Source organism: Toxorhynchites rutilus, chromosome 1 (assembly GCF_029784135.1).
Source record: "Toxorhynchites rutilus septentrionalis strain SRP chromosome 1, ASM2978413v1, whole genome shotgun sequence".
NCBI lineage: Eukaryota > Metazoa > Arthropoda > Insecta > Diptera > Culicidae > Toxorhynchites > Toxorhynchites rutilus.
Genome location: NC_073744.1, coordinates 22,606,781 through 22,631,594, shown reverse-complemented (window position 1 = coordinate 22,631,594; position 24,814 = coordinate 22,606,781). Strand labels below are relative to the sequence as shown.

General features: G+C 37.2%; 1 protein-coding gene across 2 annotated transcripts in view; it reads left to right on the top strand.

Annotated features, from left to right (window-relative positions):
• LOC129779369 (protein similar) overlaps window positions 1-24,814 on the top strand; it is a 355,482-nt gene that overhangs the window by 285,169 nt on the left and 45,499 nt on the right. For both annotated transcript variants that reach the window (XM_055786797.1, XM_055786807.1), the window contains exon 7: window positions 14,265-14,986. In XM_055786797.1, the coding sequence (XP_055642772.1) occupies window positions 14,265-14,986 (722 nt within the window). The remainder of the gene's footprint in view (window positions 1-14,264; window positions 14,987-24,814) is intronic.

The window sequence follows — 24,814 nt, the reverse complement described above, 5'->3', positions numbered from 1 at the left end:
GAACCTTTCCTCTCACTCGCTAAATGAAACAAATTGAAAACAATTAAATCCATTATATAACTCGCACACACACGCACAGTCAGAAGATGATAGCCGGCTTCGTGTGGAAGAGAACTGTGTGGCTGTGTCTTCCTGCCGTCAATCGAGACAGACCGAGAGAGAGAGAGAACACGAATAGCCGTTTGAGTATAAACACGCGAAGATCGCAAACAAAGTATGGCGCGCCTGAGAGGAGGGGGGAGGGAGAGTGCCATTGTATATGGTTACCAAATTGATGATGGGCTCTCTTCGGTTCAAACAGCAGCGAACAAGAACACGCTATCGGTATGCGGTCTAAAATATACGATTATTTTGCAAATTTTGAGATAACTGAAAATGGGGTGAGGGGGGGTCTGGTGTAACCACGGGTATTCGGAGTGATTAATGTCGTCAGTGCAAGCTATTCTCGCTTTTTCATTAAAGCAAATTCTTGCGATTTGTAATGCGTACATTTTTGAATTTCTCGTGGAAAATACAATCCATTGCGGTGAGTGCCAGGTTTCTCCAGGAACTTTGGGGTTATTTCACAAAAAGTCGCGAGAAATGTGGAAAATGGATCTAATTTTGGAAAAACTCATGGCGTGTCATCTCCGCTTGACGCGCAGCCCCCCTCCGACCCGCTCGATTTGCGATCGACGGAGTCAGCAAATCTCCCCCTCAAAATGCAGATTGTATAGGAGAAGTGTGTAATACGCACCCCCTAAGCGAGAATGGGTTTATCTTGACCGTGCTCTCGAAAATTAAGGCAACAACTACGTTAGTATGTAGATTAGTTAACCCTCAGTCATCTGTAATCGTTCTGTAGTTTAGATACTGAATAATAAAAGTGCAACGAATTTTGTTTTGTAAGGCGCCCAAATTTTATATTTTCCAATCATACGGTGTTGAATGGCCCACCAGAAGTATAATATGCTAATAAGGTGTTTCTCTCAGAAGCTATAAAGCTCAGACAAACAGCTTGTATGAATGAGAGATTCCATCAATCTATTCACTTCATGTCCACCAAGTATGGAAAAGTTCATTCGCTCATTTCTCCACACCTAATTTAAAATCACTCTTGTATCTACTTGGAATAATCATGGCGAAAAGAATGCAGCAAGCAGTCGTGAGATTGCACGATGAATCATTTTACACTCCCCGACCATCTTCATTCGGGACTGATAGTGAACATAACAAATCAAAGAGTGGAAAACACGTTCAATGAATGAATACTCCTTTGGAAGGGTCGTACGAAACAAAATAACGAATGAGTCAAAATAGACTGAATCTGCGTGTATGTATGATTTTTTTTCCGTTGTACTCTTTTCCTTGTCAGCATCCAAGTGCACATGAATCCACCTTCCCGCTCACCAATAACTTGCGTTAATATGGTCTTTTGCGTTGACTTAGATCGTTTCATACTAGAAACAAAAAAATGTCATTGCAATAGTGTACAGAAAACAACTCGATTTAAACTATCTACCTGTATTTTACTGCCGCGATCGAGGCTCAATGATTGCCATTTGAGTGAAAAACGAATGATCGCTCGAATGAGACACTCGCTGGCTCAAGCAAAAGTTTACAATTTGATTTTATCACCTTCTAACGTCATTCCGAGGAGCAAATGAGGGAATGCAAAATTCTTTGAGAATAGATTAGCGTAATCGAGACAGTATTTTTCCGTTCAAATCGAGAATGAACTTTGCGAAGATGATAGGTGAATGTTTTCTGTCTCAAATAAAGTGAGGCAAAAACGGAGAATAGAAGGGTAAGTTTTATCTGTGGATGAGTGCTGCTGAACTAATTTCGATTTTGCCTGATGTCCACCAGTGAAGAGAAGAAACCGTTTCTCCAGTAAGCGTGTTCTCCCAGTATTCTTTCGCTCCTATATTCCGCTTGAAATGTGATCGAACTAGAGATGGGCAAAACAGTTCATTTCAGTGAGCGGCTCAGAGCCGTGCGCTCAATGAAACGGCTCAACGGCTCTTTTCAAGAAATGGTTTATTCGGATATGTAAAGAATGGAAGACATAAAAAATAAAGTTTAAAACAATAATCAGTGCAGAGAATAGTAAAAATATTACTTTACTGAAGGTTTTATATGATATATTTCCATCACAATAATCTTCTTTATTTTTTTTATTTATAAACATTATCTTTTTAATGTTATTTGATGAAAGTATACTACATCTTTCACTGCAAACTTGTCCTGCTTTCGGAAAAGCTCGTTCACATGGTACCGGAATACATAATATTTTCAAAAAAAAAATGGTAGAGCCGCGGAAAGATAGATTTCCTTTCATTCCACCAAAGCTAAGGGTCGCTTATTCTCAGCAAATGTGGTTCCGCTAAATATTTATCTACAATAGCTATTGCAACAGCTTCATGTGAGGATCGAAGATTACCAACCAATGCATCAAACTCCTCCCATACAGATGACCGCGCTTCACCACCAATGATTTGTAATAGTTTCGTAGGCGTGTATTCTATGGATGTCATTTTTAGCGTCCTTCTCAACGACTGGTGTGCATAGTTGTACTTTCTGTTATCCCCAAAACTTTGCTGCTTGAAGTATTGGTTAGGCTACTAATTCGTCTGACTCAAGATTTCAATTCATTACATAGCTTTTTTATAATCACTAGAACTGATTGCTCTTGATCCATATAATGTTGATCATGTCAAATTATCAGTCGGGAGAGTATAGCAGTTTTCGATTACGACACAATTTTCTCCCCGCTTTACATCCCAAAAATTTTTTAAATGTTTGGAATGGAATGTTTTCCTGATTAACTGTGTTATATTAATCAAATTATTTCATTCGATACCCACATGCGGGAGTCGCACGAAAAAAGTAATTGGCTATTTTGGAGTTGGATTTATCATAAAAAAAAGTGCCCTACAAGTCGAGCCCCTTTATCTGATATCTGATTTATCTGATATGATGGTGTTTCCAGAAGAAATGTAGTCTGCCATTTTGTAACGGTCGCCATTTTGTATTTACATTTTTCATAAATAACTGTGTTCTACTAGTAAAGACCTTTCATTAGTTACCCATATTGAGGGGGTTTCGAGAAAATACGTAATCCGTCAAAATTTACAACCATAAACATATTTCTTCCGCACTGCCGCAGACCACGGTTCGCCAGAACGAGCGTACGATCCACGGTTCTTTACCAATAAGCCGGCTCTTAAAAGAAACACGGTTCTTTTATGAACCCCTTTTTTTTTAACCGTGGTTCTCAAATGAACGGTTCTTGAATGAACCGCGGTTCAGAAAAGAGCCACGGCTCATTAAAGGTCCTTGGGTCTTTTCTGAACCGTGGTTCATTTCAGAGCCGCTCTTTCAAGAGCCGTTCATTTGAGAGTCGCGGCTCATTTTAAAGAACCGTGGATCGTACGCTCTTTCTGACGAACCGGCTCAAATGAGCGGCTCGCGAGCGCTCGCCCATCCCTAGATCTAACCCCACAACATGCAACAGTAAGGTTACTCTGCTGGAAATTGAAAGCATACTTGCATGAAATATACGTTTATCTAAATAAATGCAGTGTATATCTATATTCCAAAATTCCGGAGACTCTGCCATATCCGCACAAGCACAAAAAATTCTCCTATGCTGCTCTTCTTTGTCGTAGCACACCTCGATACAGAGGGCTTCCTCTCTTTGTATCGAGCTGTGTGTGTATGCGCGTGAAATCAGCATTAGGCATGAATTATATCCGCTCGTTGTGTTATGTTAGCTCACTCGCATCTGTATTTTCATTATATTCGATTTTTGGCTCTAGCCCTGAGAAGGGCCCTTGTGGAGGGAAACTCTATTCCATCCTCCTCCTTCACCCGACAAGAAAACAATCCTCTCCCGCTCGACGCTCTGCGGCAACCATGTTGCTTCGATGACCCCCCAACGGGAAGTGGTGTGGCTTCAAATCGCGGATGGCTTATTTTAACCAAATTTGTTGAAAACGGGCAGAAACGAATGTTTCAGTTGCTCGTTATTGACAGCTCTGTTCGGGAAGGCACACAAAGCAGAACAAATGTATGGGAAAATGAGAATGCTTCTAGTTTTCATTAATTTAAACTGTTTAGGCAATAGTGGATTGTACTGTATAGTATATAAAACGAATCATAGAGAATTTCCGATTCCATTGGTATGCTAAGTATCAGAATTTGTTCGCTGTGAAAATAGTTATTAACGTTAACTTTATTTCACAAAAACGTGACCTGTTTTCTGATTTGGCACCCTTCCTAAAAGACGTCGTTCTACGTCAAAAAACTTATGAAATGATGTAGAAAAGTACATCGAGAATCGCTTCCAAAGAAAATTATTTTTCTTATTTTGTTTTAAAGCATGTTACAAATGTAAATCCTGCATGGTAGGATTCTATCATTGACTAGTACGACTGCCTATAACCATTGCATTTCTATTCTTGCTGGTTTACGAGAAAATCAGGCGGGTCAAATTGCCCGGCAAACGCGTTTCTAGACACATCTCCTCTATTTCCCTATTCTTTGGTCCGCCATCGTCTCTCATCAGCATCAGCTGCCATATAAAAAGCGCAGCGCGCAACGGACGCAGCTGTGCGCGAAATTGATTTTGCACTCTCGAACACATCGTTAAATTGTAAACATGATTTTGATTGCACTCTGTGTGTGTGCGCGCATGTTGTACCCGAAATCGGAAGCCGAGAAAGGAGAGTCTGCACGAGAGGTTGAAGTAATGCCTCGTGTTAACCACATTTTGATGTTCTACGTAGCTGCTGTCAGAATGAAGTAATTACCAATGAGCTCTAGGGGGAGTGGAGCTTCCGTCGTCACGATTCGGTGGTTTTTCGTTTGCGCACGAGAGAGGCAATGGGTATTTTATCGTACGGTCAGTGATTTACCCGTTAGAAATTGTCAAAAGATAATAATGGTGCATATTCGTGATGACAAGGTTGTCATACGAAACCTATTTTTCATTATCTGCATTTCACAGATGTAACAGGTCGGAACGAAGTTGCAGAGTGACTTAGTGGTTTGATTGGAAAATTGGTTCCCCACATTATCATAACGCGTAATTCAATTCACATCCCAATAAGTTGGTGACTGCGAGGACGACGACGGTCTGCATTCCGTCGGTCGTTAACTCAATAAAAAAAAAAGAATCACCAACAACCCAAAGATGCTCTGTTTCATCATCGTCGTATACTTCCAACAGCTAGCTAGCGTACAGTGCGCTCTCGTTTGCGTCGCCCGGGAGTCAGTGGGCCAATTTAGAGTAATCTACGAGAAATGAAATGAAAAATGAAAAAGAAATCCCGCTCCACGCGTTGATAACTAACCCCGAAATAACAAATAGTGGCCGCAGCGTGAAGACTGTCTTTCGCTCTCTGCCCGTAGCCAAAGTACTCGTGCAATCAACGGCCAGATCAACGAGTCCCACCGGAGAAAAGCAACGCAGATGATGATGATGCTGCCGTAGCTACTGCTGATGGAGAGAGTTCTTATATCGTTCAGAGGTTCAGGGATAGTATTATTTTGCGTTTTTTTGCGTTGTTGCCCCGCGTTTTATTGCACCTTTCGGTAGAAGCGACCCATCATCAAAAGCACGCTGCAATCAACCAAATAAAGACCGGCCAATCAAATTCAGCTTAACTTCTTGGCCGGGTCGTTAAAATGTGCGCACGATTGACGCGATTGATAAGGACACTTGGCAACCGGTTTCGGGGCACGCGAGTTGGCTCCCCACTTCGTTTAGTGTTTGCGTGTGCGAAAAGACACTAAAGGAAAATAATTGAAAATGATTGCCTTTGGATCGGTAACTGAATCAAAAACAATCAGAACTCTAAACTGAACTGGCATGGCAAAAAAAAAACGATTTGGGTACCGAATATCAACCTTTTGATTGTTTGTTCGGTAGTCGTGTCAAAATATATGCGTATATACAAAAAAATCGGCTCTACAATCTAGATTAGAAACTGAAACTGAAAGAAAGAAGTCTACATCACTCCGATTATTAGAGATATTACAGTGCCATTATGTATTGGATTATATAAGTAATAAGCTATTACGAACCGTACAAAATAAAAGACGTACCGAACAAAATAAAAACCAAGATTTCGTTGACATATGAGGATTGTTGTCTATTTTACTATTGGATGATTTGAACGAATGATTCCAGAAATGTTTCAATAATTTCGTTATACATATGGTCGGTGTTCAGTTAGACCGTAACATAATTAGAATTTCAAGAAAATCGAGCTCATAGTTCGAAGCTGTGCAGTTTTAGTAGCTTCCAATTACTCTCCCCAATTGTTTTCCTACAGCTCTTAGTTACTCTTTAGCGAGGTCGTGTAATGGTATTATGACAAAAAGAACCTCTTTAAGGTCAACCAAGAGAGTCTTACGACTGGTTTTATGTACTTGGTCCACTCTGACTGAACAAAAACATATTATTCAGAGACTTGGTCCACTATAAATAAACTATAATATGATGAAATCATATCCTTTATTCAGTAGAATTTCTCCCACTAAACCTACGAAATGAAACAATCCGGTTTTATGACTTGAAATAGTATTTTACTTACCGAAAATAATCGATTAGTATGTATTTTCAAGTACAATTATTGATTTTCTAAATAAAATATGTTTCAACGACAAACGGGTTAGCGAGTTTTTGAAAAAGAGTACCTGCAGTGAATAAAACACCACGGTTGGATTTGAAATCGACCATGAAAAATTTGGTAATTAAAATTTTTCACTCTCAGGTACTTGGTCCACTCTGTCTGAACAAGATATAATAAAACATTCGATCAAATTTTCAAATGAATTGTCTGAAGGGCACATACATTGTGTTTTAATACTAGTTACTTTCCCGTGTGAACTGAAGGCCAAAGGGAAGGTTTTCTGAAGTGGAGAAATCCAATATTCGCTCTCTAATCGCTATAGTCGTATGCACTTGGTCCACTCTGACTGCATACAATTATCATTTTTTGCCGATCAGTCAAAATAGATTTATGCCATAAACTTGGCTGATTGGAACATAAGTGTGATCTTATAAGTGTAGAATGTAGGTTAATAAATTCATGACAGTTTGCTACTATTAACTCGTTTTTTCATATTTTATTACTAAGTCCGGTCTGACTGAACATCGACCATATTAAAGTTGGGTAAAGCAGCCCATTCCGTAAGCGGAGCCACGTACTCAATTGAACGAACCGGTTCATTTGAGTAGCTCAATGGCTTTTCCTAGAAGTGCCGTAAAATTTCCATAAAAAATTTAGATGAGATTATATGAACATGGCTAAGAACACTAATTAATAGCAACCCATTCACGTTGACGGGATTGACTTTGTGCTTTGACGAGAAGAAAGCGAAACGAGTGAAAACGGTCATGGATTTTCAATCAAGATCGTATTTTTGGGCTGTTATTTTTTAGGGTTAGAAATTTGTGGTTTTCTCCCCATTTTTGATTCGCGATTTGTCGACTTATCCATTTTCGAATTTTTTGTTTTTTAAACATGCCGACATGTCTAAAAAAATTTAATTTGTTGAATTTTTCATTTGGATTTCTCGAATTTTTGTTTTTGGATTTCTTTTTTTTTCGATTTTCTCATATTTTGATTTGCCGATTTTCAATTGGATTCATAGTTTTTACAGTTTTTCACGTTTTATGATTTTTGGTTTTTTTTTCATACTAACTTTTTTTCCTACTTACTTGGATTCTCGTTTATACAATTTTTTTTGCCATTTTCTTAATTTTTCGATTTTTTCGATGTTTTTGATTTTTTTACTTCTATTTGTCAATCTGCCGATTTGTCGACTTATGGATCTTTCGTTTTTACACGTTTTTGCAATTTTTTTAATTTTTCGATTTTTTCGTGTTTTTGATTTTTCGTTACTCCAATACTTCAAATACAGCGCGGTCTCGATTATATACAGATTCGATTTCTTTTCACTGTTTATCATCAAATCCTGTATATAATCGAGTCAAGAAAAAAAAAATCATTTCTTTTTTACACCCATATTTTTCGTTTTTTGATTATGAAAGAAGAATTTAATTTTTAATTCATCTCCTTAAAGTTATAAAATACCTTTCCCATATTGAAAATCCGAATTATTTCAGAAAATGATAGAGAATCATATTTGATGAAAAAATCCATCGACGCATATGTTCGAATTTCAATAATGACAGAGTTATTGAACTTTTTTCTCTCGGGCTCTGTTCGTCTTTAACTGACTCTAGTTCAATAATTACGCTACGTAGGTCTGTTGCTTCCATTCGAAAGATGAGAGAATTTTATACAGGATACGTTTGTGAAACATCCAAATTAGTGGATTTAAGTATAATTTTAGAAGTGAAAACATAAAAGTTAGTGGTTTTTAAGGTGTTAATCTTAATTTTATCCTAAAACACATAATAAACTTTCACTCTAACGTTGAAATGTTTCATTTGCGCTTCAAATAAGTCATATTTCAAATATAAAAAAAATATTTTTTGAATTGTATATTATCGAGTCTAAAATTGTAAATAATCGAATCATATATAATCGAGTCTGACATGTACATTATAAACTCATCTATAGGTGTCAGAATTTTCTCAATTATCATCGCTGTTTTCATTCTTGTCTCGACGCGTCAGCATCTTCTCTGTAACATCATAACTACTTTTTGTGACACAATTCATTCCTATGACGTACATTGAATTGATCGTCATATTCTATCGGCAACATATAATGCGTAGACGAAGCAAAATACGAAATTTTGGGCGCCAAAAATCATGTACACTATTGATTTAACAGCCGTATAAAAGGCTCACGAAGAATTTGTTCAGTTCTACCAATGTCCAAATAATTAATTATTAATTCGTCAGACAAAATTCGGGCGAATCAATATTTCACTGTAATTTATATCAAGTTCTAAGAATGAGTGGATCTAAATAGATTAATCCATAAAGTTCGAGTACAAATTTTGAATGCATTTTTTTTGCTCATTTTCAAATCAAAAGTTGATATGTTTGGTGTTTGGAGGAAACCATTTGAGCCCCGACCGAAATAGGGGACCGACAATGAACTTTTCGTCAGGCCCGTGTCGGTTCCAGCGAATCGATAATGAACTTTTCTAAATATCATTTTGCAACTTTGTTGTTATCGTTCTAAATGCCGACACTCTCCGAACGAAATGTCTACTTTCGGTCCGGTGAGATCGGTGCAAAAAAAGACGAAAAATTTAGTGTCAGTCCCCATGGACCGACGCGGGGCTTAACGTCTTAAAGTTGTCTAACAGAAGAGAAGGAAATACAGACTTAAGTTTAATGGAAACTTTCCAAAGATGGCCAATCGTCAAAGATAATGATAGACGCATTGGTGGAACACTGATAAAGTGGTAGGAACGTTTTGAAACAACGTTAAACGAGATTATTAGCCCCGGGATAGAGCAATTTTTAGGCGCTAATCTAACAATAGATTAACACACATGCGCAACAGCAGGAGCAATGCGAGACGTTCTTTACTGGGAAGACTAGCTCTTGGGATATTTGACTGGACCGGCTCTTAATCGCGTAAGTGAAATTAATTCTCTGTAAGTTCTGAATGATGCAGACACGTCTGTTTCGATTCAAACTGGGCTAACTGGATTTAAGGTGGTGAAAATGCACTTTCAAAATGTTGTGTTAATTTGTGCAAAGAAATGATGAATTAAGGAATTAATTACGAATTCCGAATAACGAATTAAGACTGACTTCAAATGCGGATTATGGTTTTCACAAAGTTTTTTTTTTCATTTTCGCTGTTTTTTACATTTTTTTGGCTTTCGTTTCGATGTTAAAGTCATATCAAGTCATAACAACTCCGAGTATCTCTGTGGAATTGAATAAGAATCTGATTCTAAATCTCAATCTGGTTCCGGTATCAGAATCAGGATCCATGAATCCTTATCTGAAATTTGTATCGGCATCTGGATCTGAATACTCCGAATACCGTGTCTTGCATATGAATACCAATCAAAATATAATTCTGGATTTGGATCTAAATCCTTAATCGATAAAAAATCAAGTCAGAATTCATCTGAAATTTATCTGAAATCCGAAACTAGTTGTTGATCCGGATTGAACCTGCCTACGGTATCTGAAGCTGATTCTCTATCTGAATCTTATGAATCTCAGTCTCAGTCTGTATTCCATATTTTTCAAAATTTGTTTTAATACCCCAAAATAGAAACAGAACCTTAATTAAATTTTAGTATCTTGAAATCCAGTCTGGAATTCGAAGAAGGCGAAGAGACAAGAATCTAAATTTGGAACGCAATTATGGAATCTGAATACTGAAATCGGATATTGGCCTAGTAATCTGACGTACGGAGAAACTGGAATAAAAAAAACTGATTGTGTTGCAGTCTTGCTCTGAATCTAAAGCTGGAAACTCCATCTGTTGTTGATTCTTCACATGAATAAATTTCAGTCTGAATAAATTTTTTTTTCATTCCTTTAAATTTTAAAGTTTCTGTTATCTCAAACTAGAAACTAAATATCAGTTTAATAAGTAAATCTGAATTTGAAACTCTGGAATAAAGATCGAGTATATGATAATGAAATCTGAATATTGTGCTTTGGAGGTTTCTGACCATTGACAGGAAATGGCGAACCTTTTGATGTTCAGTTCAGATAGTTCAGGATTGGAAACTTTGGTCTTGCAAAAGACCGTTTGGAATAAACTTGCACTAGATAAAAATAAAACATTTGGGAACAGAATCTAAACACTACTCTATTTATAACGATGCTTCACGGTTAAACATTGGGTTTGGAATGAAAATTATATTTTGAATGCTATAACATTTTCGATTGCATGCGTCATATTTTAGGCTGTACATCGGGTTGTAGTTGTGTGGGAAACCAGGATGGGAGGGAGTAGAGATAAAGGGATGAGCATAAGGGAGCTTCGAGGGGAAACTATATTATGTAACACTTGCTCTTCGTTTGCACTGTGACTCGCGAACATTCTTATAATAATAATTGGAATACACAAACCCAGAAAGGTTGAAGAAAAATTAAAAAAAACTGTCGGAAAAGTGAACATCCGAATCGAAAATGAAAAAATCTTACAATTGCATAATGGAGAAATCGGGAAATCGAACATAAATTCGAACAATGTCAGTCGAGAAACCGACAAGATAAAAATGAATAACAAAATCGGTAATTCTGAGAAATTAAGACTCTAAAAATAAAATAACAACTGCAGTTAAAAACTGTGAAGAATCAGAAAATCTAACAACCAGAAATGGAAATCTTTAATCCGAAGATTGGAAAAAATGTTATCGGATTAGTTAAAATTGAATGATGAGGAATCGAAAATCGAAATATAAAAATATCAAAATATAAACATATCAAATATATCATGAAAATTCAAAAATATAATATTAAAAATATAGATATAAATGTAACAATCGGAAAACTGAGAAAAAAAAATCAGAAAACAGCGTAAAATCGAAAAAGTTAAAATTAAAAAAGAATCGAGGCAGCTGCGAATCAAAAATTTGGAGAGCATTAAAAACGGTTATCGGGAAAATCAAAAATTGAAAGATGAGGAATGTGAAATCGGAAAACCAGAATTCGGAAAACAGGAAAATCTAAGAATTGAGAAATCGGAGAATAAAAAATAACTAAATTATTTCGACCAAAATAAGCTTGGAGTCAGGTTGGGGATATTGTATCTGAAATATTCATATCCGAATTCTGAAAGCTGTACCCGGAATGCGGATTAGGAAATGTTGAGTAAGAATAAGAGAACCAAGGGTATGAATATATGACTTTATTGACTCTCCTTTTTTGCTCTTCTCAAATTCTCTTCAAAAAACAACTGACAATGTTCGGAAAAGATCCCCGACGAAGATGGTGCTGCCAACTCCCAAGACGAGTTGGCATGAAATTCGTCTGAGAAAAAATATCATCTAAAAATATTTAAAATTTAATTGTATTTCCTGAAATATTGTAATGAGGCCTGGCTTGGTCCAGGTGGAAAACGATGTCTTTCCTATCAGCTAGTTCTGGATGTTTGCCCTGGATTGCTTCCTTTAGTTCGACCAGTTTCTAGCAGAACTTGATGGAATTTGTTGACTGGTTGTTTGGTAGAAGCTTATTATACAGAGAAAAGAAGGTTTCCAGTCCCACCGAACACAGAGTATGACTTTCTCCTGGTGAAGACTGGTTGCGCGTTCTCGTTGCTTTTGTGAAGCGAGTCGCAGATGGAGATACGACCAGTTAAATGTTTTTTCGTTAAAATCATGTGGATCTCATACATCGTAACGATTTACGTAACTAAGCTTCACCAGATGCTCATGAACGGTGGTTTTAGATATCTGTAGTGAATATGTTGATTCACGTGTCGTACATCAGCTTCTCGATTCGGTCATCATCAGCGGCAGCACAAGCTTCCCGTACAACGTAATATTTCAGAACTACCGAAGAGTATGATTCACATCTCAGGGGTCTCATATTCCACTAATTTGATTCCAATCAAAATTTGTAGTCCATTGCCTCGACATTTTGTAACCTTTATGATCTCTTCATAAGTTGAAATACCAACGAGACGAGTATCTAATTCCTCTAAATTTGGATCATAATCAGAATCGTTGACAGTCTTGCTATATCAACTCTTTAATCTACGCCGTAACATCGCATCTTCTGATTACTTCACAAGCAGAACTAGTAGAACACGCGCGATGAGGATGAAACAGCGATATCAACCGCTGCGTTCCGTGGATATCACGCTTCAATTTGTACACTTTGTATTTCCCGAACGTGTTTTTTTCCTTCCTCGCTCGTTTATTTCACCGTTTCAGTATTGTTTTCTCCGACAAAAATAAACCAATTTTCAAACTCTCGTCCGAGCTGCGCTAGGAGATGCATTTCTAGCAGCAGCAAGACGGCAAACCAAACAAAAAAAGGAAGCTAATCGAGCTCCCAATCCCACCATCAACGCAACGTTAATTCCCTCTAGACACTTCGGTGCGGGATATTTATGAGTTCGAGATTGACTGACAGTGGTAAGGCCTGCGGGTTAAGAAGCAGGGAAACGCAACCAAGACAGAAAAAAAAAACGATTCGCGCGTGTCATCTGTTTAGTCAACTGACCATATTACTTTCGAGGGAAAAGTGAAACAAAAATTTCTCAACAGCTGTGTTATGCACGCAAAACGCCGCCATCGACAACGATTCATTAGGAGGGAACAGATGAAAAACTGTTCTTGATATCGCAAAAAAAACAGGCACAACTATGATGATGTGTCATGTACACGAGAAATGGGTGAATTACGCTCAGGTCCACGAATCCACGTCATTGCGGTTTCGAGATCGAGACTGTTTGCGTCGTCAAATGACGTTACCCACCGACTTGGGTTTCATTGTTTCCTTCTTACCTGCGTCCCAGCGGGAGTCGATGGGACGTCGCGACCGAAGGAGAACCCCTGCTGCCCTCGCGCGCCAGTGTGGGAGGAGGGAACCAAGCGCAAGAATAAAATTGAAAAGTAAAAGCGAAGCGATTTCCGCTAAAAATAGTCCACCGGCATTGGGGGAATGTTTGCAGCCGTCGCCACCGCCACCGATTCAGTGGAGCAAAACACTGCTTCTTTCGAGTGGCGAAAAGCGCGACCGCGTCCGAAATACCGCTTCTTCTGATGATGATTATTCTAATCGGTTGGAAGGTTTCTAACTTACAACATTTCGAGCGTTAACTCGAAGTTATTCTGTCTGTTGTTCAGTTTTTTTTGTGGTTGTAAATACCGTTTTCTTCTCGAATATTCCATAACAACTACAGACCGTATCCTACGTTCGTGAGTGGGAGGATGTCAACACGCAACGCAAAGCAACGCACACACGCACACACGCTCACCGTCAGATTTTTGTTTTTCTCCGCGTAGCAAACGGATTGCGAAAATACGTACCTCGATTCGGCATGATCTGGAATAAACTCGAACATAAACGCCGTGCGTAAACTCCAAATCTTCCCCCCAAATAAGTGCGTCCATTTCTGTGGCGAAGAGTGCTTCGGTGCGATCAGTTTACTTTCCCTGGTCGTTACGCAACCACTGTCCCATCGGAAGCGAGAAGAGATCACGCGTAGCGATCCCTTGCTCTGCACCGAGGTTGACCTGGTACACGGAAAGAGGGGAGTAAATTTCCACCGCCAATCTCGTGCATTCGCGTGTTTTTGAAGTGCCTGTGAGAAGAACCGAGAAGACCGAGAAATCCTCAAAATATCGAATTATAATTTTTGCAGTGGTGTAGAGAACAAAGATGAAATTTACTCGTGTGCTCAACTGGAAGCACGTCAGCAGAAATCAACTACGGAATCAGTCGCTCCTCAGGCAACAACAACAGCAGCAGCAGTGTCCCAAGTTGCCGCAGTAGTTGAACTCGCGGTCGCCCCAAGTCGCGACATTGTGCCGATTTGTAGTGATAAAGTGCTCAAAGAAAACGTCAATCATAATAACACTATCAAAGTCAAACCGCTGGTCATTGCACCAGCGTCAGCAGCGGCAGCAGCTGTCAGCAAGGATAAAAACAGTCCGTTGAAAGAAGAAGTGATCAAAGTGATTGGACCTGTGCCCAACGGTAGCACAACTGTCGTAAGAAAAGTGCCATACGCTACCGCTACGCCGTCAACCGCACGTTCGGTCTCAGTGACCGCCTCGATCTTCAATACCGTAGCCAAGAAAGGCCCAACTCCGGCGGCGTCGTCGTCGTCGACAACAGCCACGCCACCGGCCCCAGCGGCTGAGATTAAATCTCCCGTTCGCAAGGTACCCCAATCGGTAACTGCGAAACTGTTTGTGACCCTTAACCCCCAGTCCACATCGACAACATCAACACCGCCATCAGCAGCAACAGCTGCCAACTGTAACAAGCCGAAACACGCTACCGAGAAGATATTCGCCCCCCGCACGAAAGATATGAACAAAGGGTTCTTGATGTTCTCGGAAGAGGAGCCAGGATTGACAAGTAAGTGGACCACTCTCTTTTTTTTATCTTCTTTTTTGAAAAAGTAAATGACAGAAACGTGAATTTTGTTGGTGGCTCATATTTTTAGATCGATGAAAATTGTAGGCTTGCGAATTGAGGGAATCAGCTGTTGTTCCTACTGATGAAAATGATCCTCCTGTTGCAGCTTTGATAGAGCTAAATTAGGATCGTAGACTCTCCCTTCATTACAAATACATAACAACCTTTTTCCAAGATGAAGATGTGTGGGATAACTGGTCCTGGTTTAACTGGACTGCTTTTTAACTGGGCGAACGTTAACTGATCATTGGACCAGTTAAAAAGCAGAATTTCGTAAACAATCGACGCCATATTCAAATGGAATATTTGCTTTGAGGGGCATTTGAATGTGATCTCAAATGTTATGAAAATTTACAATATTTTCGCATGACAAAAACATTGATTGAATTAAAGAAAAATAATTTCCTCAAATTATATTTCGTACCTGCTGTCGCACTCAATGCGAAACTTCCATTGGAAACCTTTTGTTTATCCAATTTCATGATCAACGTGAATCAAACAATTCATTGAAATTCCCCTCGATTTTATTTGACGTTTTATATACCGGACCAGTTAGAACGCGAATGTCGATAACTGGACTTCCCCTTTCGCCCAGTTAGTGAATGTTTACTGTAATAATGGCCATGCCAAATAAAAATAAATGTGAACAGATTGTCGATTTACCATCATCCAGAATAGATTGATTTATACGCGAAAGATGTAGAAAGGGCCTGGCCGGGTAAGAGAGTAAAAAGTGCACCCCAACCAAATCACCAGCTGTATGGAATGTATAGGATATTAAATAAGAAATTTTGGCGGTTTTTTTAGCCCCTATGTGGTTTAAGAAAAATTATCAAAAAAAATTTATCAAAAATTGAAGTACTAAAAAATATTGAAATTTTGAAAAAAAAAAACGGATTTAGAGATTCAGTACTACTCTAATTCATATCTAAATGTGTTTCTACGGCTTTTCTAGATATGTGTGTTTTTTTCAGATTTTTTTTCAGTGTTGCGCGGCACAAAAATTTTTTTTTTATATTTCCACTGGGCATGGCTGGGCAAGGGAGTAAAAAGTGTCCCCAAATCAAATCACCAGCTGTATGAAAAATATTGTATAGGGTAAAACATACGAGGTATGGCTATTAAATAACGAGACTGGTTACGAAAAAGGGTTATATTTGAAAAATTACGGTACAATGATATGCTCCCTTCGAATATACTCACCTTGGCTCCTCACACACCTTTCCATACGTTTTTCCATTGTTCGAAGCAGTGCTGAAACTCTTCTTTCGTGGCGTTCAAAAGCCGCGTCGCTTTTTCCTTCGCATCTTCTACGGACTGAAATCGGGTACCTTTCAACACGGGTTTGATCTTGGGGAATAGAAAAAAGTCGCATGGAGCTAGATCTGGCGAGTACGGGGCATGTTCGAGCACTGGAATGCCCTTATCGGCTAAAAATTGCTTCACCGACAGCGCGTTATGGGCAGGTGCGTTGTTGTTCGTGTTTTTCGTCACACATGATTTCCGACGCGCACTACAAACCACGTTCCATTTAAACCACTGCTGCTCGCAAACTACTATAGTGACAAAAACGTGTTTTGGTACGTTTATAGCAGACACTACCGAACAGCTACTATTCGTTTTTCCCCCACCCCTCTAGGGCGCTCTCCAGGCGGGCAGTCTCGTTATTTAATAGCCATACCTCGTATGAAATTTTTGACAGTAGTACCATATATTTGTGTCCTGTGGATCTATGGTGAAAAATTCACCTTTTCGTTTTTTACGCCATTCTCAATAGCATAGAGACAAAAAAATGGGAAAAATACTGAAAGTACATCTTACTAAGGTGTATTGATCAATATTTTCAAACAATTTCTTCATCAAAAAATCAAATATTAAGAAACATTTAAGCACGCGGTACAAAAAAAAATATATATTTTCTGGCATTGCGGAATATTGAAAAAAATGTATCACTTTGAGACCCACTTCTGCTCTAAACTTTTATATAAATTTATCGTAGGTGTCTTTTTTTCTACATATGACGTAATTTTATCCTGAATTTTTAAGAGCATTGCGAGACACAAAAATAATTTTCTTCATCGTCTGCATTATTATTTTTATTTTCTTGAAATCGATTATTTTATTGTATTCGTGGTTATGAATTGTAAGATTAAAATAAAAAAACAATTATTATTAGTGTTCTTCTCATTAATCCGAATGATCTTTCCACAAAGATTTTATTTTTTTTGTCACAGAGCTGCTGACTCCTATGAATTTGGTAAGCCATCTAAATCCAATGTAAAGATAATCTTATATATTTTAACACATTAAGGACCGCATGTTTTGGGGCAAACTTGAACGCTTCATTTGTTCCGATTCTACGAATGAGATCGTTTCCTTCGATGTGGATGAGACGAAGGCGAGCCATCGGTAGGCCTTGTTAGATTATTGGAAAACCAAGGATTTAACCTTCAAATGTAGAAAACACGGGTTATTTCGTGATCCATCCGTAACAGATGGAACGCGAAACACGAGAAAACTCGTGAGCGGTCCGCAATGTGTCAAGATACGAGAAAAAAATCTTTGTACAGCGTAATGCTCCAAATATACCGACAAAATTTAGACATTTTAAATACAAAATTTAAATAAATATTAGAGCAGTACTGGGTCTGTAAATTCAAAATCAATAAAAACTGCCGAAAAAAATTTGTTTTTTTGCGCATCCTCTTGGAAATTCAAGAAAAAATTACGCTACATGTGGAAAAAACAACACATACGAACGCATTTAAATAAAAATTAGAGCAAAAGTGGGTCTCAAAGTAATATATTTTTTTCAAAATTTCTAAATGCCTGAAAATATATATAATTTTTTTTGTACCGCGAAAAACACTCTAAAAATTCTGAAAAAAATCACATATACCTAAAATAGACGAAGGAAGAAATTTGAATACAAACTAGAATAGTACTGAATTTAAAAATAAAAAAATAAAATAAAAATAATTTATTTTTTTTAGTATTTTTTTTGATGAAAAAATGATTTGAAAATATTGATCGATACACCTTAGTAAGATGTACTTTCAGCATTTTTTTTTTCATATTTTTGGCTCAAAGCTATTGAGAATGGCGTGAAAAAAACGAAAAGGTGAATTTTTCACCATAGATCCTATGTTGTACCATATACGAACTCGAATACAGGGAAACTTCGATATAACGTACCTTCGTTATAACGTACCCTCGATATAACGTACATTTTACCTCGATACAACGTACACATTTCCAAAGTGTAAAGGAAATTTGATAGAACAATGAATTATCTGTATTGTGGTGCTAAAACAAGTTTTGTACCTTCAATCAATCCCAAAATACAGCTGGTTTTGTGATTCCGGATTCTAAATGAATCAAGTTTTAATCAACAGTACGAAGGGGAACATCATGAGAAAGGCTGGCTTCGTCTTCTGATTGAAGATATTCATTAACTTTACCAAAACAGCAACACAATAATGTACAGTCAACTCTCCCTAACTCGATATCCAAAGGGACCATCGAGTTAGGGAGGTATCGAGATACAGAACATTTTTTCCTAATTTTTTTTTATGTCTCAAATTGTCATATATTAGGGTAAGTGTCCCAATTATGGTATGAATTTGAATTTTTGATTCATTCCCTTAAAGTGAAAAAACACCTTTCTCATATAAAAAAAATATTTTTTCCAGAATCTTTCAGGAGGTGATAGACGGTTATATTTCACGAAAAAAATCCTTCTACGCATATGTTAGAATTTCAACGATGACAGACTTATAGAACTTTTTCTTTGTTTCGGATTCTGTTGGCTCAAACTGACTCTACATTGAAAAGTATGCTACGTAATCCGATTTTGTTGCTTTCATTTGAAAGATGAGAAAATTTAGTACAGGATATAGTAGTGGAACATCTAAATTAGTGGATGAAACATTTTTGAAGTGGAAAATTTAAAAGTTTTTTTTTAATTTGTAATTATTAATTTTATCCTAAAAATTCATACTAAACTTGATTGTTTCTATCAATTAAATTAAAGCTCTCTAACCTCTCTACAATTTGTTCTTTGCGCCCAACTTCTATCTCTCTTAATTTCGCTGCAATATCGATATAAACAATTCCTGATGAAGATTCAATCAAAATCTTCAAAAATCGCGATTTTTAACCCACTGTACTTATAAAAGCCACTTAAATTTCACCTTAATACTGAAAGGTTAATTTTTTTTCTTGAAATTATTCATATTTGAATTATAAAAAAAAACTTTTTTTTCAAACTGTATACAATCGAGTCCTAAATTTTACATAATCGAATCATATATAATCGAGTTTGTATATAATCGAGTCCGACTTGCATGAGGCACTAGGTTAACAAAGAAAATATTGATTAAGTATGTAACTCAAACTGAATTGTAACGATCACGCAGGAACTGTTCAATCACAAAGAAATGTTCGAATAGTTTCACAGGAACATTTTCAGTTGATTTCAATATTCCGGACATATTCTTCAGGATTGATTAAACGTTCGAATTAACATCTCAATAGAACTACTATCTTCAGCGTTTTTCTCAGGTTTTTCAACACTTTCCAGTATATCGGTATCTGGCATCAGATCACAGCAAATCACATTTTGGTCCTTTTTACACTAATTATTCAAAGACATTGAGCAATCGAACGGTATTGTACCGTCGACATCAGCAAGCTCACGACGCATTAATTATGCCAGCGGAATATCACTCCCGTCCATGTTGGTTGTGCTTTGAAGTTAGGAATTCCCAGTTTCTGGACAAATTCTCAAGCCATATCCCGAAGAATAGAAGAGGGGTAATTTATTTTGTCTAGCTTGACAAGACAAAAATTCATTGACCAACCTTATATGCTTTTGGTCTAGATACAATTTTCCATTCGGATTCCATTTTTACTTTAGTTTGAGTAGTGTTGATACCGCACTTTGTGCAATACTGAAATTATTTGCAGCTTCAGACCCCTTCCGTCCATATTTTTCGACCTGCTCGATGATGCTCAAACCTTGCGCAATGGTTAGCGTTTTGATTGTTCGCTTGAAAGGTTTCTCGTGGTTTTCCATACTTGAAAAGAAATTGTTTGATGACACCAACACTTCGTCTTCACTTTCAAGGGCAATTGAAATATGAGGTAATAACGCACAAAAACATGTACGCGAAAATCAATCGAGTTAGGGAGGTGAAAATCCATGGAAAAATGAATCAAAACACATCGAGTAAGAGAGGCATCGAGTTAGGGAGGTATCGTGTTATGGAGAGAAGAATGCTTGTAAAATCGAAGGTGCCATGAAATCCATCGAGTTAGGGAAAATATCGAGATACAGAACATCGAGTTAGGGAGAGTTGACTGTATTATAGACTTCGTTTGTGAGTACTTTATTATGCTTCGATACAACGTACAATTTTGAAAGTGAAATGTACGTTATATCGATGTTTACCTGTATATGGTACTACTGTCAAAATTTCATATTTAGTACCCTATCCAATATTTTCCATGCAACTGGTGATTTGGTTTGGAGGCACTTTTTACTCCCTTACCGAGCCAGGCCCTTTGGAAATATAAGAAAAATATTTTTTTGTACCGCGCAACACTGAAAAAAATCTGAAATAAAATAAGTAAAAAAAAACGATTTAATTTTAGTCTTATCAATGCCCTAGACTATATGTAGTCCGCCATTTGGTAGGATTTTGATGGATTTGCATTTTTCATAAATAACTGTGTTCTACTAGTCAAGCCCTTTCATTTGATATCCATATTAACGGGGTATGGACATAATATGTAGTCAGCCATTTGGTAGTGGTACTTTATTCTACTAGTAAAGCCCTTTCATTTGATAACCATATTAATGAAGTTTTGAGAAAATATATAATCCGCCATTTTGTAGCGCCAGCCATTTTGGATTTTCAAGATCATGAAATACGCAGTTTTATAATGACTACAGAGATAAAGGTGTGTTCCAAATTTCAAATCAATCGGTCAGCAGAAAGGGGGTCAAATTTCTATTAATGTGGGTCAGCGCTACAGACAAACATGTTACAAACATACAAACGTACAAACAGATTACAGGGCAAGTTAAATGAAACCGTTTAAAAAATCACACATATCTAGAAACGCCGTAGAAACACATTTAAATATGAATTAGAGTAGGACTGAATTTTTTCTAGTATTTCAATTTTTGATGAAATTTTTTTTTGATAATTTTTCTCACTAGGGTGTATAGTGAGATGCACATTCAGCATTTTTTTCGAATTTTTATCTCGAAGCTTTTGAGAATGGCGTGAAATAAACGAAAAGTACGTTTTTCACTGTAGATCGTATGTTAAACCACATATTTCTTATTTAATATCCTATACAATATTTGCCATACAGCTGGTGATTTGGTTTGGGGGCACTTTTTACTCCCTTACCCGGCCAGGCCCTTTGAATTATATTCGCTCAGTCAGATTTTGCAGTTAACCCTGCTATTGAATTCTGAATTTTTTTTTAAATTTCTTGTAAATTTTCACGAAATTACGTAATCTATCGATGTTTTTTATTTAGCAATTCCAACGTTTTGGTAGCAATTTGTGGCAAAAAAATAATGCCTGTTTGTTCTTTATATATGTTCGACTGACTCACAAACACCACTGTCATTGATTACGTGGTACTTCGGGTTTCACTTAACCCGAAACTTCCACAGCTATTCTTCCTTCACTACGCTAAGTTATGTCAGTCAGTCGAATTCCAATCTAGATTCGAGCTCAAACGCGAGAGCTAACTTGCTTCAATTTTACTTCAACAATTCTCAAAAAAAAATTCAATGGTCTCCTGTCTGCGAGCTGCATGCAATGAATCAATCTCAAAATTTGCCCCCGTGAATACTTTTCAGTGCCCTGTGCCTAGAGTGCGCGCGCGTTCCATTCATCAAAACCCGGGAATTTTCTCGTCCTAGATGAAGTTATGCGCCACTCCATGTGTCTCCTCCTCCACCATTACCCGGCTTCAAGTGAAAAATCGATGCACTACTTTCCCTTTCCGAAGAAGCCTCGAGTGTCTCGAGTGGATTGTGTGTTTCTTACGTACACACCCATACACTCGCACTCACAAGATACTGAAAGCAGGAAGACTGAAAGTGGATCCTTGCGGGCGGTTTTCCAGCGTGCCGCCGCTCGAGGGTTTGGTTCAGGGTGGGTGGTTCGTGTGTGAGAATTTGCGATTTCGGGAGGGGTGTATATGTGAGAATTCGCTTTGCACTTCCGCGCGCTGGCTGTGGGTTATGCGGGGAATGAGGATAAGATTAGGCCACCTTTTCGGTGGCTCTCTCCGGTCATGAATGATTGAGTGCAAAGTTAGGTGGAACACGCTGTCAGGGGATTATTTAGATCCACCTGTCGAGATGTATGTGTGTGTGGAAACAGTTCCAGTACTATGGAAGTCAACTCAACGAATAGTATTGACGATTCAATTTTATTCAGAATTAAGTTGATACTTTCCGTCCATTTCGAACAGAAAATGACACCATTCGCGTAATCGACCAAGTACCTCTCAGTCGATGGGTAGTTTAAAGACACTTCTTGGCATTCGAGAAGAAAGCGAAAAACTGGTCCACTCGCTGCTAATGTTTCGAGTAGAGCAGAACTAATGCGCGATCAAAGTCTGGGGAAGAAAATGCGAGCTCGGAGCGCTCATGATGCTTCCTCTCGGTCGGAAGAAGGCGGCGTATAACGACCAAAGGCAATAACAAATAATGGGATAAATGAAAATGAGATGGAATACCACCCTCGGGCAACTGCTGCTGCTTCTGGTGAGCTCGGACCGATTATGATTTACTGTAATACTTGTTGGGGGTTGTCCCCTCCCGGGTTCGGGATTTTCGCCACTGGCCAGATATTGGAGAGCGAAAGTTGCTCGGGTGGAACAAATTCGTTTCATTCTTTGAGCATTCCCGGTCCACGGCCGCGGCACTTGAGTTGGATTGGAATTTGGACGATTTTTTTTCTTCTCTGCGCCAAATTTGATTGAGTTTTCTTGTTGTTTTGGATCGATCCCAAAATAAAGCTCCCGGAGTCAGCTCTCTATCTCGAGATGGTTGAAGTGATAAAAATGTGCTGAGGTGTCGAAATGAAGACTGCTTTTTTGCTGTGCTATCAAGTAAAAATATCAAAACAATGTTATTGCGATTTTGTTTTGATGGATTAACCGTGATTTTTTTTTCCAATACTTCGCATCAGCTCTCGGACACTCTATTGGTTAACCCAAGGTGTCATTTTATTCCATTATCTCATCATATTTGCAGCATTCGTGATTGAAATACTTCAGGAGTTGTAAGCTGTGCTTTTCTATATAACACATCAAAATTCAGCGATGTATGTATTGCCGTCATTAAGATATATTTTTCTCTCCATATTAAGGCATATATTTAATTCGAAAAAAAACAATGACAATAACAGAAATACATACCCACCTTTTAGATTTTTTTCATTTATTATGTTGAAGAATCGCAGCATTCCGAAAATCATACGAAAATCAAAAATGGGTATATTCCATCCAATCGACAAAAAACGAGTTTTTTTGTCAGGATGGAAATAAGAAAAAAAACAAAGAATAGAACAAATATCGATCCGGAAGTAATTGGATGAATCAATAAGTTGGAAAAAATAAATTTACTATAGAAGAAGAATGGAAGAAAAAAATTTAAAAAATCGGTAGATTAGAAATTTGAGTTTTAAAAACAATGAATCAAAGAACTGAAAAATTTAAAATTCCAAAAAAACGGGATATCAAAACATATGAAAAGGTAAAATATGGACAATTGGAGGATCGGAATGAATGAAAATTCAATTAAAAAAAAACGAATCAAAAAATGGATTCTCGTAGAATTACAAAAAAAACGGAAAATGTAAAATTATGAACCAAGACAACGAAGAATCGAAGAATCCAAAAATCGAAGAAAAAATCTCAGGAAAAGGGGATCTCGAAAAATTGAAAAAAAATGTGAAGAAACCACGATCGAAAAATCGTAGAATCGCAATCCAAATTTCGGAAAATAGCATTTTCGCAGAATCGAAAAATCTGAAATACAATCATCGAATGATTGGAAAAGGCATCGAAAAAAAAGAAAAAATCTAAAAATCAAGCATCGAGTTTCAAAACACTGAAACAAAAAAATCAAAACAGTCCAAAATTTAAAAAAAAAACATCAGAACCTGAGTCTCAAAAAATGAATGAATCGAAAAATAGTAAAAGAATTAAAACTAAAAATTCAATAAAGAAAAAAAGTGAAAGAAGTGAAAAGTGTAAATTCAATTTCATTGATTCAAACAGTCGGAAAATTAAAAATATAAAATTAGAATTAAGCAGTTGGATGATAAAGAATTATAACATGAAAAAACTAATTATAAAAGCATCGAAATTGTATGAGATTGAATAATCCACAAATCATAATAGAAGAAAGAATTTAAAAAAAAAACAAAAAAAATCAAAGAATGGAAGATTTGAACAGAATCGTGAGAATTGGAAAATCAGGAAAATAAGACATCGAAAAGATGTAAACTCAAAATTGAAAAACCAAATAGTTAAAATCAAACAATCGGAAAAAAGAGGAAATCATATTTTGAAGTATTGAAAAATTTCAAAGTATAAAAGTATAAAAAAATGATGAATGGGCATTAGAGTTTGAGTGAAAGCTAAGTACCAAAGAATTATAAAACTACGTATTCTAAATATCAAGAATCAAAACATCGAGTAAAAAATAAATTTTAACAATCGGTAGTT